General features: G+C 45.5%; 1 protein-coding gene across 2 annotated transcripts in view; it reads right to left on the bottom strand.

Annotated features, from left to right (window-relative positions):
* The window catches only part of MED13L (mediator complex subunit 13L), a 209,660-nt gene that overhangs the window by 174,739 nt on the left and 17,814 nt on the right, over positions 1–17,107 (bottom strand). The window contains exon 1 of one of the 2 annotated variants that reach the window (XM_075320006.1): positions 4,203–4,272. The exons of the other annotated variant lie outside the window; for it this stretch is intronic. Coding sequence (XP_075176121.1) covers positions 4,203–4,256 — 54 coding nt within the window. The 5' untranslated portion in view covers positions 4,257–4,272. Of the gene's footprint in view, positions 1–4,202; positions 4,273–17,107 lie in introns of those variants that run through there. 2 annotated transcript variants of the gene reach the window in all.

Below are 17,107 nucleotides of genomic sequence, written 5' to 3'. Positions count from 1 at the left end.
CAAGTAGACAAGTGGGAAATGTTATTTAGTAACTATTTTGTGTGACATATCTCTCAGATTTATGGGCATAAATTTTCAAAGTTTGAAAATTGCGAAATTTTCAAAATTTTCGCAAAATTTCCTAAATTTTCACAAATAAACGTAAAAAATATCGGCCTAAATTTACCACTGACATGAAGTACAATATGTCACGAAAAAACAATGTCAGAATCGCCAGGATCCGTTGAAGCGTTCCAGAGTTATAACCTGTCAAAGTGACACTGGTCAGAATTGCAAAAAATGGCCCGGTCATTAGGGTGTTTTAGTGGCCGGGGGTGAAGGGGTTAAAGGGAACCTGTCAGGTCCAATATGCACAGAAGAACTATGAACAGTTCTGGGTGCATATTGCTAATCACTGCCTAACCGTCCCTGTATACACTAGCATAGATAAAGAGATCTTTAGAAAAAAGTATTTATAAAGATCTTTTATCGTATGCTAATGAGCGAGGGGACTAGTCCCAAGAGCGTTGCTTCCCTTGCTAGTCGGCCCCATTAACATGTTAGTACGTCCCTGTGGGAGTGCTATCATGCTAATGAATACTCAGCGTCACAGGATGATCTCACTCACCTCCCCGCTGCCATCGCGTCAAACACAGTCATGCGCACTATTTCAGTTTGAAGCCCGGACGTGTACACCCGGCTTCATAGTGCGCATGACCAAAACTCAGGGGTCATGTGAACTGAGACGAAATCCAGCGTCAGGCGGCGATTGTGGCGGAGAGGTGAGCGAGATCATCCTCTGACGCTGTGCATTCATTAGCATGTTAGCACACCCACAGGGGCATACTAACATGCTAATGGGGCTGACTAGCAAGGGAAGCAACGTCCAGGGGACTAGTCCCCTCACTCATTAGCATAGGATAAAAGAATTTTAGAAATACTTTTTCTAAAGATCCATCTTTGCTAGTGTATACAGGGACGGTTAGGCAGGGATTAGAACTGCTTGTGGTTCCCTGACAGGTTCCCTTTAAAGGAAAACAGATATTTTTAATTTGAGCATGAACTCTCACTATAGGTGGTGAGACGCAAATATGGAAGGTTTGAGAAATCAAGCAAAAACAATGAATATATACGTAGAATAATAATGCAGCCCCATGGGGGTTGCCATGTTGTGGAATGCTGCCCCTTTTATATTATATAGAAAGTGGTGCATGGTAAGAGGACTCTTTAAATGCACCTGAATGAGGTGTATGATTAGTTTGGCATGAGAAATTTGTGTTAAATATGCCAAGCAAGGTAGCATAAAAAAAAATGTATTGTCTAAAATGTCCAACAGGATTGCTCCGCTATTATAAATCTGGTGCCGGTCCTGTTTAGACTGACACCATCACAATTTAACACTGTATACATTAATCTCCCCAATATTTCCAATCTGTAAAGATTAAAAGCAGAAGACTAGCCAAAGATAACCAATTAAAAGGTCCCCCTGATTAAAAGGTTACTGTAGCATATTTTAAGCTAAAACTGATTCTGGGCACTATGCCAATTTCCAATGAAAGGCATATCTACCTTACAATGTTTGATATTCCAATTATTTTGATTATTAGGAACCTAGAGAGTCTGGCTAAAGTCATAGGCACAATTTATTTAAGGTTTTGTCTGACAAAAACAAAAAAAAAAAAAAAACTGCTCTTAGATCCTCATATCATACCCTTAAGCCTTTCCTCAAATCTCAGTAGTGTGCACTGTAGGCATCCCCAGCTTCCGAATTAACTAAAGCGGAGGAGGTTACTGTCCGCCACACTAAAAATATGAGGGCTTTTGTTGGGCACCACTGTGTCTGTATTAGCAAACACATTACACTTGCCATACAAACCAGCAAGAGGCTGCCTACTAAAAAGGGGGGCCCTTTAAATCAGCGCAGAAGCTGCTGTGGTCAAATGATTACTGACCGACATTAGAAATAAAGGTAATCATAAGAAGATCATTTTCATTTTCTGTCACAGCACAGGATCATGATCGCATTTTGTACAGGACAGCAGAGATTGAAGCAGCAAATCTATTCAGGGCATTTGTCGTGCCCGTTTGCAGTAGGATACAGCTATTTTCATAGTAAAGCATGTTCCAGAGGACTTGACATACTCTGCTGCAGACAATAGACAGGCTTCTCAGACATGTTACCTTATTAATTCAAGTAGGACTCTAAAGGCCACTTCACACATAGCGAGATCGCTAACGACATCATTGCTACGTCACAGTTTCTGTGATGACATAACGACTTCACCAGCGATCTCGTTATGTGACACGTACCAACGATCCGCCCCCTGCTAGGAGATCGTTGGTCGTTGCTGTCCAGGGTCAATTTTGGCTCGTCGGAGTCCTGCTGGGCAGGATGGATCTGTATGTTTGGCACCTACCAACGATCTCGTTAACGACCTAGATGAGAACTTAAAAAGTGTGACACGTAGGCGTGTAGTTGCGTCACCTTTTCCGCGCCCCCTTTGCACAGATTGGTTGGCGCTGAGAACACAGTAAGCAAACACTCGGGAACGAAGAGGGATGAATCCGGGTGCAGCAAGCAAGCGGGAACAAAGTGCGAATGAATCCGGGTGGAGTCGCAGGTTCTAGACTCAAAGCAAGGCTCAAAAAGTAACAAAGGATGAAGCGATGCAAAGTTGCCTTCTAGGCCGGCCGCCTAATCAGAACGCAGTATTGGCCACCAATCGGAGCGGAGGGGTGTGGAAAAGGCTACACATATGCACGCCTACGTGGCTTACAGCGTCAAACACTACGCCCCTATTCGAGGTCTGAATCGTTACATAGCTGCTGTGTGACAGGGTCCCAACAACCAATGAGATCGTTATACAGGTCACTGCATCGTTACTAAAGTCGTTGGGACAATAACTGACATCTCACCAACGATTTAACAACGATCCGGAAACTGACGTAATAACGATCTCGTTATGTGACTGGACCTTAATGCTGGAGTCATACCTGTATATGCATCCGATGCAAGAGCAATGGCTGTGATATGCTATTGACCCTCGGCTCAGGCTCTGCTGCGAGTCATGTAACTGTGATCCGATCGTGTGATGGGATCGCAGACGCGGAGAAGAGGGAGATATTAATCTCTCCATCTTCTCTATTGTCTGTCTCTGTGTACATCGGACTGCGCTCTGATGTAATCTCAGTGCAGTCTAATGTTTCACACGCACCAGAGAAACCCATGATTTTAGGAACATGCAGATGAGGTGTTAGGTACGTTGGAGCACCTAACCGAGGTCATCTACATCCTTAGGGCCTGCCTACCTATATTGATTGATTGATGTCAGGCCCCAGCAACAAATCTCATGCCTGCTCACATCACTGGTCTTCATGTGTCAGCTGTAATGTGCCCTACTTAGGACAATGGCTACTGCGCGTGTGCCATTCATTAATGCTGCACATATGAGGAGGTGTGAGATCTCCTGTCTGACGCTTAAAGGAAACTGTCACCAGGTTTTTCCCTTATGAGCTGCCACTACCAGTGGGCTCTTATACACAGCATTCTGGAATACTGTATATAAGAGCCCAGGACGCTCTGTACAATGTAAAAAAAAAATACTTATAATACCCACCTAGGGGGCGGTCCGGTACGATGGGTGTCGGTGCTCTCGGTCTGGCGCCTTCTCTATCTTGTGAGATTGCCATCCTCCTGCCCAGCCCCATGGGCATGTCACGCCCTGTGTCATTCACACAAGAGGCCTCCATTGTGATCCTGCGCACATGCATTTTAAACTGCCTGACTGAGGGCAGATCAAAGCAGTGTAGTGCGCATGCACAGACGGTCTTTTACCTTTTCTCGCGCCTGTGCAGTACAGTAAAGTACTTTGCTCTGCCCAGATCAAACTGCGCATGCACAGGAGCGCAATGGAGGCCACTCTGTGAATGACGCAGGACACACAAAGGGCTGGGCAGGAGGACGGCGATTACACAAGATGGAGGCGGCGCCGGACAGAGCAGCAGCGCACACCGGACCGGGTGGCACCATAGGTGACAATTATAAAGCTGTTTTTTTACATTCTAGAGCGGCCTTGGCACCTACTGTATATACAGTACTCTCGAATGCTGTATACAAGGGCTCACTAGTGGTGGCAGCAGCTCATAAGGGAAAAACCTGGTGACAGCTTCCCTTTAACGTCAGCTATCAACATAGGGAGTCAGGTGTTAAGAATGGAAATTACCCGAGGAGGCAGACTTTCGTTAAGTGCTCTGTCCAAGAGAAGCCAATGCCTCATTTTGGTATTTATGAAATCTTGGATTTCGCAATCTAAAAAAAAGAAAAGTAGCATTTATTCCATAACATACATGAGCATTTAAAAAGGGTCAAAATTGGTGACAGAATCCCTGTAATAAGCAATGTTATCCACGATCAGGAGCCATTTTATACATTGCAAACACAGCCTATTCTTTTTTTAAATGCATTAATAAATATTCCCCGTTGTCTGCAGCCAAAATATTACATCTCTATGACTTGGTGTAGTTAAGGCCTTGTGCACACTAGAAAAAGGACTTTTCTCAAGAAATTTGAGTCTGAAAGATTAGCGCACTTGCGTTCAAAAAACGCACCTGCGTTATTACCGCATTTTTGATGCATTTTTTCCACAGGTTGGTCCCAGTGGTTTTTTTTATCATTATCTATGGCAAAAAAGCGCAGGTACCTGCAGAAAAGAAGTGACATGTTCATTCTTTTTCTCAAGAAATTCTGCAGAAAAAAAATTTCTTTAGAAAAACAGTATGTGCACAGCTAATTTCTTTTCCCATAGGTTTTGCTGGGGAATGTCTTCAGAAAGCTTACAACCAGAAATTTCTGCAGCAAAAATGCAAAAAAAAAAAACGCAGGTAAAAACACAGTGTGCGCACAGGGCCTTAGCCCTACACTGAAATACAGTAGCATGCAAAAGTTTGTGCACCCCAGGTCAAAATTACTATTGTTATTGTGAACAGTTAAGCAAGTTGAAGATTAAATGATCTCTAAAACGGCATAAAGTTCAAAGATGACATTTGTTTTGTATTTTAGGCAACTGTAGAACAATGTACCACAACTTCAGAGTTTGCTAAATCTTCCTCAAAAAGGTGCAAGGTGAAGGTTTTACAATGGCCTCATTGTCCCCTGATCTGAACATCTGTGAAAATCTGTGGCTAGACCTCAAAAGAGCAGTGTATGCAAGATGATCCCAGAATCTCACAGACCTGGAAGACTTTTCCGAGGAAAAATGGATGAAAATCCCTCAAACAAGAATTGAAATACACTTGGCTGATACAAAAAGTGTTTACAAGTTGTGACACGTGAAAAAGGGGTTGCTACTGGTTACCAACCATGCAGGGTGCTCAAACGTTTACATGGGCACAGTTTCCTTTTTGTCAATTTAAAAATGGAAGACCTGAAAATATTTTTCTCTAAGGAAATTTTTCTTACAAAGGAAATGTGTCAACTTTAGCTGTTTGTGGTCATTTACTTTCACTTACAGATTAGTGATGCAGGGTGTCTCTGATGCCCGACATCACACCTAGGGCTTAGTGGCAGCCATAGGCTGCCATTAACCTCTTATTACTTCGATTGCCACCGCACCAGGGCAATGGGGAAGAGCTGCGTCCAGCGCCAGAATTGGCGCATCTTATGGGGCGGCTGTGGGCTGCTACTGTTAGGCTGGAAAATAACAATGGGCCTGCCCACCCTCATAATATTAGCCCCCAGCTGTCTGCTGTACCTTGGCTGATATTAGAAAAATGGGGGGGGGGAACGTCTCATTTTTTTTTTTTGTTTAATAAATCAAATTTAGAAAAATAAAACGTGGGAGCCAAGCCGGCCATCAAGCTATTCTGTTATTTCTATGTATTCTCTTCTTATTATCTATTCTATATGTTCTATATGTTCCTTCTTTCTTACTATTTCTATCTATCATCTATTCTAGCTATCAATGCATTATCCTATCATATTTTGTTTCTCCTTTAAAAAACGCATTAACAAAAACGCACCTACATTACAAGCATTTTTTTTACATTTCCAGGCTCTCTCTGACAAGCTGCAGTTTTGGTTGCAGTTTGTGTGCAGAAAAAAAACTGCAGCGTGCGCATGTAGCCTTATTCTGCTATCCTCATTTATAGGTCTAAGGCCAGTTTCACACATCCGGCTTTTCTTCACTTTGTCGGATCCAGCGCGCTCCCGTACAGTGTATACAGTACAATGGCCACGCAACAAGCTCCGGTCACATGCTGTCATGTGACCGGAGCATGTGAACAGGAAGTTGCAGCGCGGCGATTGTAATGTATACACTGTACGGGAGGGCGCCAGATCCGATAAAGTGGAGAAAAGCCGGATGTGTGAAACCGGCCTAAAAAGGTGATATGTGTTATCAGTTCCTTAAAGGGGCAGTACAGGGTTAAGAAAACATGGCTGCATTCTGCAAATACAATGCCACACCTGTCCAATTCTAGTATTGCAGGTTTGCTCTATTGAATAAAGCGGAGCTATAATATAACACAACCTGACTCTGGAATAAAGCGCATTGTTGCATCATTCCTAGTGAACCCCATTAACACAACAGTTATAAAAAAAAAGAAATTGTTCCAGAATACTGAGCTGTACAGAAGACATTGCCAAAACAATGACTCCACCTTTTGACATCACTTCCAGCCCTGCAGGTTGCAGACTTCCTCCTCAGCCCCCTCGTTGCCCTGCAGGAACATGGTCTATGGCAGTAGATCCAATGATTGGCACAATTGCTGTATACGTCTCAGTCTTTAGCCAGTATTAAATGTATAGGTGTACCTAGACATCACACTGGCATGGAGAAGACCAAAACGAGTATCCCTAGTGTGGAGAAACAGACTAGTGACTCTATAAATAATTTTGGACACTATTGCACAGTACCAACATAAGCAACACACAGCAACTCATCTATCCCATTCAAGAGCAGCTCAGCCCATTCTCTACACTGTCCTGCACAGTAGCACCACAGCACACAATAGCCGAGTGCCGGTCATGACTTCTGTCAGACTCAGGGTGGCCTGGCCCTACCATGTGCAAGGAGTGAGGCTCCATCAAACACCAAGGCAGGCGGTAGTCTGACACCAGCTTTAACCTTTCACTGTGATTTCTGTTCCATAGCTATGGCCCCATTATATAAAACCCAGTCTCCCTGTGTATTGCTGCCTGCCAAGTGAAGCATACACTGCTGGATGGAAGATCTGGTGGACAGGGTGGATTTCCCAGGAACCATGGCAACCAGGATGTGTCTAGTCCTGCAATAGTAATTGATTAATGACATAATCAAGAGCATGGTATTAAAAAGAAAAAAAAAAAAAAAAAAAAAAAAAGAGATGGATATTTCAATCACAAATGTGAATACACCCCTCTTTTTTTTATGTAACTATTTTAGCTTTCCATGTGACAACACTGAAGATGTGACCCCTTGATACAGTGTAAAGTAGTAGTTGTATTGCTTGCATAAAAGTGTAAATTCGGTGTTCTCTCTAAATAACAAACATAAAGCCATTAACATCTAAACTGCTGGCAACAATAGGGAGTACGTGAATAAGTGAAAATGGCCAAATTGGGCACAATAAGGCTATGTGCCCACGCTGTGGAAAATGCGCGGATTTTGCCGCGGATTTCTCGCGGAAAAGCCGCGGATTTCCCGAAAATCTGCAGCACAGCTACTCCCCAGCCATTTCTATGGCATTTTGGAAATTCTGTGTCCACGCTGCGGATTTTTCCGCAGCGGAAATCGTGCGGATTTTCGTCCGGAAAAATCTGCAACATGTCAACTATTGTTGCGGATTTTCATCCGGATTTTGGCTTTAAAATTGGGGGGGGGGGGAATTAAAAATCCGCACCAATTCCGCGATAAATCCGCACCTTTTCGGATTTTGCGGGAAAGCTGCGGATTTTGATGCAGAAAAATCCGCAGCTACATTCTCCCGTGGACACATAGCCTTAGTCATTTTTCCTCCCCAGTGTCATGTCACTCAGTGTTACAAGGTCTCAGGTGTGAATGAGGAGCAGCTGTGTTACATTTGGTGTTATTGTTCACATACTCATACTGGTCACTGAAAGTTCAACATGGCCAAGAATTCTCTGAGGATTGGAAAAAGAATTGTTCCTCTACATAAAGATGCCCTAGCCTATAAGAAGATTGCAATACACCCTGAAACTGCAGTGCAGCACAGTGGCCAAGACCATACAGCGGTTTAACAAGACAGGTTCCACTCAGAACAGGCCTCTCTATGGTCAACCACAAAAGTCAAGTGCACGTGTTCAGCGTCCTATCCAGCGGTTGTATTTTCAAAATAGACGTATGAGCACTGCCAGCACATTAACAGGGGTGTGTGGATCTGTCTGACAGTGTTCAGACTATTACACCGCACACTGAACCAAACTGGTCTCCATGACTGTCGTCCCAGAAGAAAGTCTCTTCTAAAGATGATGAGCATGAAAGCCCGCAAACAGTTTGCTGAAGACAAGCAGACTAAGAACATGGAATACTTGAACCATGTCCTGTGACCTGATAATACCAAGATAAACTTATTTGGTTTAGATGGTGTCATGCGTGTGTGGCGACAACCAGGTGGAGGACAGACACAAGTCTATCCTGCCTGCAGTCAAACATGGTGGTAGGAAAGTCATGGCTTGAGGCTGCATGAGTGCTGCTGGCTGTGAGGCGCTACATTTCATTGAGGGAACCATGAATGCCAGCATGAACCCAAACACACCTCCAAGACAACCACTGCCTTGCTAAAGATACTGAGGGTAAAGATGACTGACTGGCGAAGCATGTCTCCATATCTAAACCTTATTGAGCATCTGTGGGGCATCCTCAAACGGAAGGTGTGAGGTGCACGAGGTCTCCAACATCCACCCATAGCTCCGTGATGTCACTATGAAGGATGGAAGAGATTCCAGTGGCTCCTGTGAAGCTTTAGTGAACTCCATTTCCAAGGGAGTTAAGACCGTGTTTGAAAATAATGGTGGCCACACAAAATATTGACAATTTGGATACAATTTGGCCATTTTTACTTAGGGGTGTACTCACTTTTGTTGCCTGCAGTTTAGACATTATGGCTGTGTGTGGAGTTATTTAGATGGCACACCAAATTTACATTGTTATACAAGCTGTACCACTGGCGGACAGATAAAAACAGGCCCCTGCGCTGCCCAAAAGGTCATCAAAATGCACAATTCCAAATGCTTTGGAGGTAGAAATGGACCCTTTACCTACTGGGCCCCTGTGCGGCCACAGAGGTTGCACTAATGACCTGTCCACCTCTGAGCTGTACACTGACTGATTAAGGGTATATCCGCACACTGCAGTTTTGTAGTTACCACAAAAATGTACCCTGTGGCCAAAAACACGCATCTAGTAGCAAAAAAAAAAAAAAAAAAACGCATCATGAATCCGGGGTTGTGGGGTCAGACTCGTAGAGTCGGAGTTGGAGTCAGTATAAAATGGACCGACTCAGAATTTGGGAAAATTATAAAATGTCCTATAAATCTGAGGCGAATCTGTGCTGAGCTTCCGCTACATGATAGTTTACTACAGTAAATTTATCATAAACTTGAGTCATGTACAGTTGAAACTAGAAGTTTCCATCTACAATACGGCAACATTGAAGCAACATCTCAAGACATCAGCCAAGAACTTAATGCTTGGGCAGAAATGGGTCTTCCAAATGGACAATGACCCAGACATACTGCCAAAATGGTTACAAAGTGGCTAAGGATAATAAAGTCAATGTTTTGGGGTGGCCATCACAAAACCCCGATTGCTGATGTACATAAAGCACTATGGAATTGCACTATATAAGTGACATCATAAAATTCATATATATTTAAAAGGAAAAATGCTATTTATATAAATTGATACCTGGATTGCTGTTTCACACTATAGAAGTGATTAGAATTATCTCAATCCTATTGAAAATGTATGGGCAATGCTGGAAACGCTGGTGCAAGCAAGGCGACCTACAAACATGGCTCAGTTACACCAGTTCTGTCAGGAGGAGCGAGCCCAAATTCCTACCAACTATTGTGAGAAGCTTGTGGGAGGATATCCAAAATGTTTGACCAAAGTCATGTAGCGTAAGGGCAATGCTTTCAAATACTAATAAAATGGATGGAAACTTTTGACTTTGCAGTAATAAAAATGCCTTAAAACATTCTCTCTCTCTTTCTCTCTCATTATTCTGGCATTTGACAAATAATATTAATTTTGATTACTAATTACTCTAAAACGGGAAAGGTTTATTCTGATTTCATGTCAGATAGTGAGGAAAAACCTGCAGAGTTGTCCCATGAAAAGATATAAAATACTTACAAAAATGTGAGGGGTGTTCTCACTTGTGAAATACTGGAATATTTTTATTTTTTTTTTCATACCACTCCTGTTGGATTTTCATTTCCTACACTTAAGTATTCCTCATTTCGTATGGAAACATGCACACATTTTTTTTTTTCTATCAGATTGCCAAAAAAATAAAAAAAAACAAATTGGCGTATTGATGATTGCTATATTACATAAAATCACATCGGGACCTTGTGTGCCCCTCAACGTGCTCCATCCACGAATGTCATCTTCATGAGGCGGAGAGCTCCACTTTCGATTTTGGAATCCACCTGCACTGAGCAAACATGGAACTTAAACTTATTTACTGCTGGGCAATCATGTCTCCCCTTTGGCTACATTATTTTATTCATCCTGATACTACAAATTATACATCTAGGTTGTTTTCTGTGTTTATTTTCATACAGGATAAAACAGCAAAATCAGGCAACCACTATTTATGAGCAGAAGACAAAAGGACAGCAAACTAAAGGGACATTTCAAAAAATGAGCTGAATGTTTCTATGTAAAGCAATTGTCGGGAACAGTAGAAAAATCTCAACTGCCAAGGCCAACTGTTCTAAAAGCCACAGGGGAGCAGTCTTATCACATGCTTCCTGAATCAGCAGCTCTGGTGGACATGTGTGCGGCAGTGAAAAGCTTGGAGAAATGGAATGAGAAGACCCCTGCCGGTGACAGCACACAGACCTCTCCCACAAACGCAAGAACACTCATGGCAAGACACACAGTAAACCAACAGTCTAGTAATGATTGGAGGGGGGGGCTTTGGGCAACACCTTACACTTTAAATTTGTTTTTATAAAATCAGCCCTAATACAATAAAGCCTAAGGCTATGTGCGCACGTTGCGTACAGTCACTGCAGAAATTTCTGCAGCGATCTGAAGAGCACATGTGCGCTTTAAATCGCTGCAGAAATGTCCGTAGTGAAGCCGATTCCATGCGCTCTGTGTGCAGCTCCTCCCATAGACAGAGCAGGAGCTGCCGGCAAAGCGCACGGAAGAAGTGACATGTCACTTGTTTTTACGCAGCGCTTCGGCAGTAGCCAAAGCGCTGCGCTCTAAAACACCACGTGCGCACGGCCCCTGCACAATCTCCATAGACTGTGCAGGGGACGCAGGATGCATGCAGTTACGCTGCGCTACAAAGCGCAGCGTAACTGCATGAATTTACGCAACGTGCGCACATAGCCTAAGACTTTTTTGACATCTACACAATCTTAACAAGCCGGATAACACGGACACTGCCACTATGTAGAAACAGGGACAATAGTGAAGAATGAAAATTGGTGCAAAAGAAAAGTGAAAGACTTGGCAATAGCAACAATTAGATTCATCTCACAGTGGGTGTTTTAGCCATTCGGGGATGATCAGTGCCAGATTGTGTGCCAGTAAATTATCCATTTTTCCCATGACTCAAAATGTGTGTTTCACAGATCTAAGCATGAAAGCGGAGTTGAAAGAGGTGTCAGCAGAACGGTTGTCTTAACCCCTTAAAGGGAAACTGTCAGGTGGTTTTTGCTATTTAAATTAGAGCAGTATAATATAGGGGGACCACGGGAAAGACTATTCTCCTTATGGAGACCTGACAAACCTGGATGTTTAAAAAGCCACATTTGACTTTTAGGATTGCTACTTCCAATAGGTGACGCTAGAGTTTGTTTCCTTCCTCACTGGAGGGACAATTTGCATATAGGGGGAGAAACCCTGATTCCAGCAATGTGTCACTTACTGGGCTTAGTTTTGCTTTTTAAATAAAGTGTTTTATCAGCAGGAAATGTCACCACAGGACTAGGCGTCTTCTGGTCCAAGCACGCAGACCCCACCACTGATTAGCAGCTATACAACGTACACTGAAAAACTGCCAATCACTGATGAAGGTGGACAACACAGGGCCTTAGGAATCCAAGCTCTGGTAGAGCTGCAGAGAAAACTAAGTAAACTAAAATATATCTTTGTACCGTGTTAGCCAGTAGAGATAAAAAATTGTTTAAAAGAACTGAGGTCCTCAGTGGTTGATACCTTTTAATGGCTAACAGCCATTAAAAAGGTATCAACCACTGAGGCCTTCAGTTCTTTTAAACAATTTTTTTTTAAGTAAACTAAGTGACACAGCGCTGGAAGATTCCATGGCAAACACCTGCTAACAGACTCTCTAACCCCTTCATGACCTTTCCATTTTTAGGTTTTTTGTTTGTTTTTTTTTTATTTTTCCTCCCCTTCTTCCAAGAGCCATAACTTTATTCTTCCGTCAATATAGCCATATGAGGGCTTGATTTTTGCTGAACAAGTTGTCCGTTTGAACGAAACCATTCCATTTACCATATAGTGTACAGGAAAAAATCCAAGAGAGGTGAAATTGCAAAAACAGGAAGAAAAAAAGAAGGGAATTTTGTTACTTACCGTAAATTCCTTTTCTTCTAGCTCCTATTGGGAGACCCAGACGATTGGGTGTATAGCACTGCCTCCGGAGGCCACACAAAGCAATTACACTAAAAAGTGTAAGGCCCCTCCCCTTCTGGCTATACACCCCCAGTGGGATCACTGGCTCACCAGTTTTAGTGCAAAAGCAAGAAGGAGGAAAGCCAAGAACTGGTTTAAACAAATTCACTCCGAAGTAACGTCGGAGAACTGAAAACCGTTCAACATGAACAACATGTGTACCCGAAAAACAACCAAAAATCCCGAAGGACAACAGGGCGGGTGCTGGGTCTCCCAATAGGAGCTAGAAGAAAAGGAATTTACGGTAAGTAACAAAATTCCCTTCTTCTTCGGCGCTCCATTGGGAGACCCAGACGATTGGGACGTCCAAAAGCTGTCCCTGGGTGGGTACAGAATACCTCATGTTAGAGCTGCGAAGACAGCCCTCCCCTACGGGGAGGCAACTGCCGCCTGCAGGACTCTTCTACCTAGGCTGGCGTCCGCCGAAGCATAGGTATGCACCTGATAATGTTTGGTGAAAGTGTGCAGACTCGACCAGGTAGCTGCCTGGCACACCTGTTGAGCCGTAGCCTGGTGTCGTAATGCCCAGGACGCACCCACGGCTCTGGTAGAATGGGCCTTCAGCCCTGATGGAAACGGAAGCCCAGCAGAACGGTAGGCTTCAAGAATTGGTTCTTTGATCCATCGAGCCAGGGTGGCCTTAGAAGCCTGCGACCCTTTGCGCTTACCAGCGACAAGGACAAAGAGTGCATCCGAACGGCGCAGGGGCGCCGTGCGGGAAATGTAGATTCTGAGTGCTCTCACCAGATCTAACAAATGTAAATCCTTCTCATACCGATGAACTGCATGAGGACAAAAAGAAGGCAAAGAGATATCCTGATTAAGATGAAAAGAGGATACCACCTTCGGGAGAAACTCCTGAATGGGTCGCAGCACTACCTTGTCCTGGTGGAAGACCAGGAAGGGAGCCTTGGATGACAGCGCTGCTAGCTCAGACACTCTCCGAAGAGATGTGATCGCTACCAGAAAAGCCACTTTCTGTGATAGTCTAGAAAGTGAAACCTCCCTCAGAGGCTCGAAGGGCGGCTTCTGGAGGGCAACCAGTACCCTGTTCAGATCCCATGGATCTAACGGCCGCTTGTACGGGGGTACGATATGACAAACCCCCTGCAGGAACGTGCGTACCTTAGAAAGTCGTGCTAGACGCTTCTGAAAAAAGACGGATAGCGCCGAGACTTGCCCTTTAAGGGAGCCGAGCGACAAACCTTTTTCTAACCCAGATTGCAGGAAAGAAAGAAGTGTAGGCAATGCAAATGGCCAGGGAGACACTCCCTGAGCAGAGCACCAGGATAAGAATATCCTCCACGTTCTGTGGTAGATCTTAGCGGACGTGGGCTTCCTAGCCTGTCTCATGGTAGCAACGACCCCTTGGGATAATCCTGAAGACGCTAGAATCCAGGACTCAATGGCCACACAGTCAGGTTCAGGGCCGCAGAATTCCGATGGAAAAACGGCCCTTGGGACAGCAAGTCTGGTCGGTCTGGTAGTGCCCACGGTTGGCCGACCGTGAGATGCCACAGATCCGGATACCACGCCCTCCTTGGCCAGTCTGGGGCGACGAGTATGACGCGGCTGCAGTCGGATCTGATCTTGCGTAGCACTCTGGGCAAGAGTGCCAGAGGTGGAAACACATAAGGGAGCCGGAACTGCGACCAATCTTGCACTAAGGCGTCTGCCGCCAGAGCTCTGTGATCGCGAGACCGTGCCATGAAGGTTGGGACCTTGTTGTTGTGCCGGGACGCCATTAGGTCGACGTCCGGCCTTCCCCAGCGGCGACAGATTTCCTGAAACACGTCCGGGTGAAGGGACCATTCCCCTGCGTCCATGCCCTGGCGACTGAGGAAGTCTGCTTCCCAGTTTTCTACGCCGGGGATGTGAACTGCGGATATGGTGGAGGCCGTGGCTTCCACCCACATCAGAATCCGCCGGACTTCCTGGAAGGCTTGCCGACTGCGTGTCCCCCCTTGGTGGTTGATGTATGCCACCGCTGTGGAGTTGTCCGACTGAATTCGGATCTGCCTTCCTTCCAGCCACTGCTGGAAGGCTAGTAGGGCAAGATACACTGCTCTGATTTCCAGAACATTGATCTGAAGGGTGGACTCCTGCTGGGTCCACGTACCCTGAGCCCTGTGGTGGAGAAAAACTGCTCCCCACCCTGACAGACTCGCGTCTGTCGTGACCACCGCCCAGGACGGTGGTAGGAAGGATCTTCCCTGTGATAATGAGGTGGGAAGAAGCCACCACTGCAGAGAGTCCTTGGCCGTCTGGGAAAGGGAGACTTTCCTGTCCAGGGATGTTGACTTCCCGTCCCATTGGCGGAGAATGTCCCATTGAAGAGGGCGCAGATGAAACTGCGCAAACGGAACCGCCTCCATTGCCGCCACCATCTTCCCGAGGAAGTGCATGAGGCGTCTTAAGGAGTGTAACTGACTTTGAAGGAGAGCCTGCACCCCAGTCTGTAGTGACCGCTGCTTGTCCAGCGGAAGCTTCACTATCGCTGAGAGAGTATGAAACTCCATGCCAAGATACGTCAGTGATTGGGTCGGTAACAGAGTTGACTTTGAGAAGTTGATGATCCACCCGAACGTCTGGAGAGTCTCCAGTGCAACATCCAGGCTGAGTTGGCATGCCTCCTGAGAGGGTGCCTTGACAAGTAGATCGTCCAAGTAAGGGATCACAGAGTGTCCCTGAGAGTGCAAGACTGCTACCACTGCCGCCATGACCTTGGTGAACACCCGTGGGGCTGTCGCCAGACCAAATGGCAGAGCTACGAACTGAAGATTGTCGTCTCCTATCACGAAGCGTAGAAAGCGTTGGTGCTCTGTAGCAATCGGCACGTGGAGATAAGCATCTTTGATGTCTATTGATGCTAGGAAATCTCCTTGAGACATTGAGGCAATGACTGAGCGGAGGGATTCCATCCAGAACCGCCTGGCGTTCACATGCTTGTTGAGCAGTTTTAGGTCCAGAACAGGACGGAATGAGCCGTCCTTTTTTGGCACCACAAAGAGATTGGAGTAAAAACCTTGTCCTCGTTCCCGAAGAGGAACAGGGACCACCACTCCTTCTGCTCTTAGAGAATGCACCGCCTGCAGAAGGGCATCTGCTCGGTCGGGATGTGGGGAAGTTCTGAAGAACCGAGGCGGAGGCCGAGAACTGAACTCTATCCTGTACCCGTGAGACAAAATGTCTGTTACCCACCGGTCTTTGACCTGTGGCAGCCAAATGTCGCAAAAGCGGGAGAGCCTGCCACCGATCGAAGATGCGGAGGGAGGCGGCCGAAAGTCATGAGGCAGCCGCCTTGGAAGCGGTACCTCCGGTTGCTTTCTTGGGGCGTGAGTGAGTCCGCCAGGAATCAGAGCTCCTTTGCTCTTTCTGAGTCCCTTTGGACGAGGAGAATTGGGGCTTGCCCGAGCCTCGAAAGGACCGAAACTTTGACTGCCACTTCCTCTGTTGAGGTTTGCTTGATCTGGGCTGGGGTAAGGAAGAGTCCTTACCTTTGGACTGTTTAATGATTTCCGCCAATTGCTCACCAAACAGTCTGTCTCCAGATAATGGCAAGCTGGTTAAACATTTTTTAGAAGCAGAATCTGCTTTCCATTCTTTTAACCACAAGGCTCTGCGCAAAACTACAGAGTTGGCGGATGCCATTGAGGTACGGCTCGTAGAGTCTAGTACCGCATTGATAGCGTAGGTCGCAAACGCAGTCATTTGCGTAGTTAAGGACGCCACTTGCGGCACTGCTGGACTTAAGAAAGAGTCCACCTGTGCCAGACCAGCTGAAATAGCTTGCAGCGCCCACACGGCCGCGAATGCTGGAGCAAACGACGCGCCAATAGCTTCATAGACAGATTTCAACCAAAGGTCCATCTGTCTGTCATTGGCATCTTTAAGTGAAGCCCCATCCTCCACTGCAACTATGGATCTAGCTGCAAGCCTGGATATTGGAGGGTCCACTTTTGGACACTGGGTCCAGCGCTTGACCACGTCAGGGGGAAAGGGATAACGTGTATCCTTCAGACGTTTGGAAAAACGCTTGTCCGGATAAGCATGGTGTTTCTGGATTGATTCTCTGAAGTCAGAGTGGTCCAGAAAAGTACTCAATTTACGCTTGGGATACAGAAAATGGAATTTCTCCTGCTGGGCAGCTGCCTCCTCTGCTGAAGGGGCTGGGGGAGAAATATCCAACAGCCTATTGATGGCCGCTATAAGGTCATTTACCATGGCGTCACCATCTGGCGTATCCA

This window comes from Anomaloglossus baeobatrachus, chromosome 1 (genome assembly GCF_048569485.1).
Source record: "Anomaloglossus baeobatrachus isolate aAnoBae1 chromosome 1, aAnoBae1.hap1, whole genome shotgun sequence".
NCBI classification, from domain to species: Eukaryota; Metazoa; Chordata; class Amphibia; order Anura; family Aromobatidae; genus Anomaloglossus; species Anomaloglossus baeobatrachus.
Note: the sequence above shows the minus strand (reverse complement) of the source record. Positions and strands in the feature narration are given on the sequence as shown.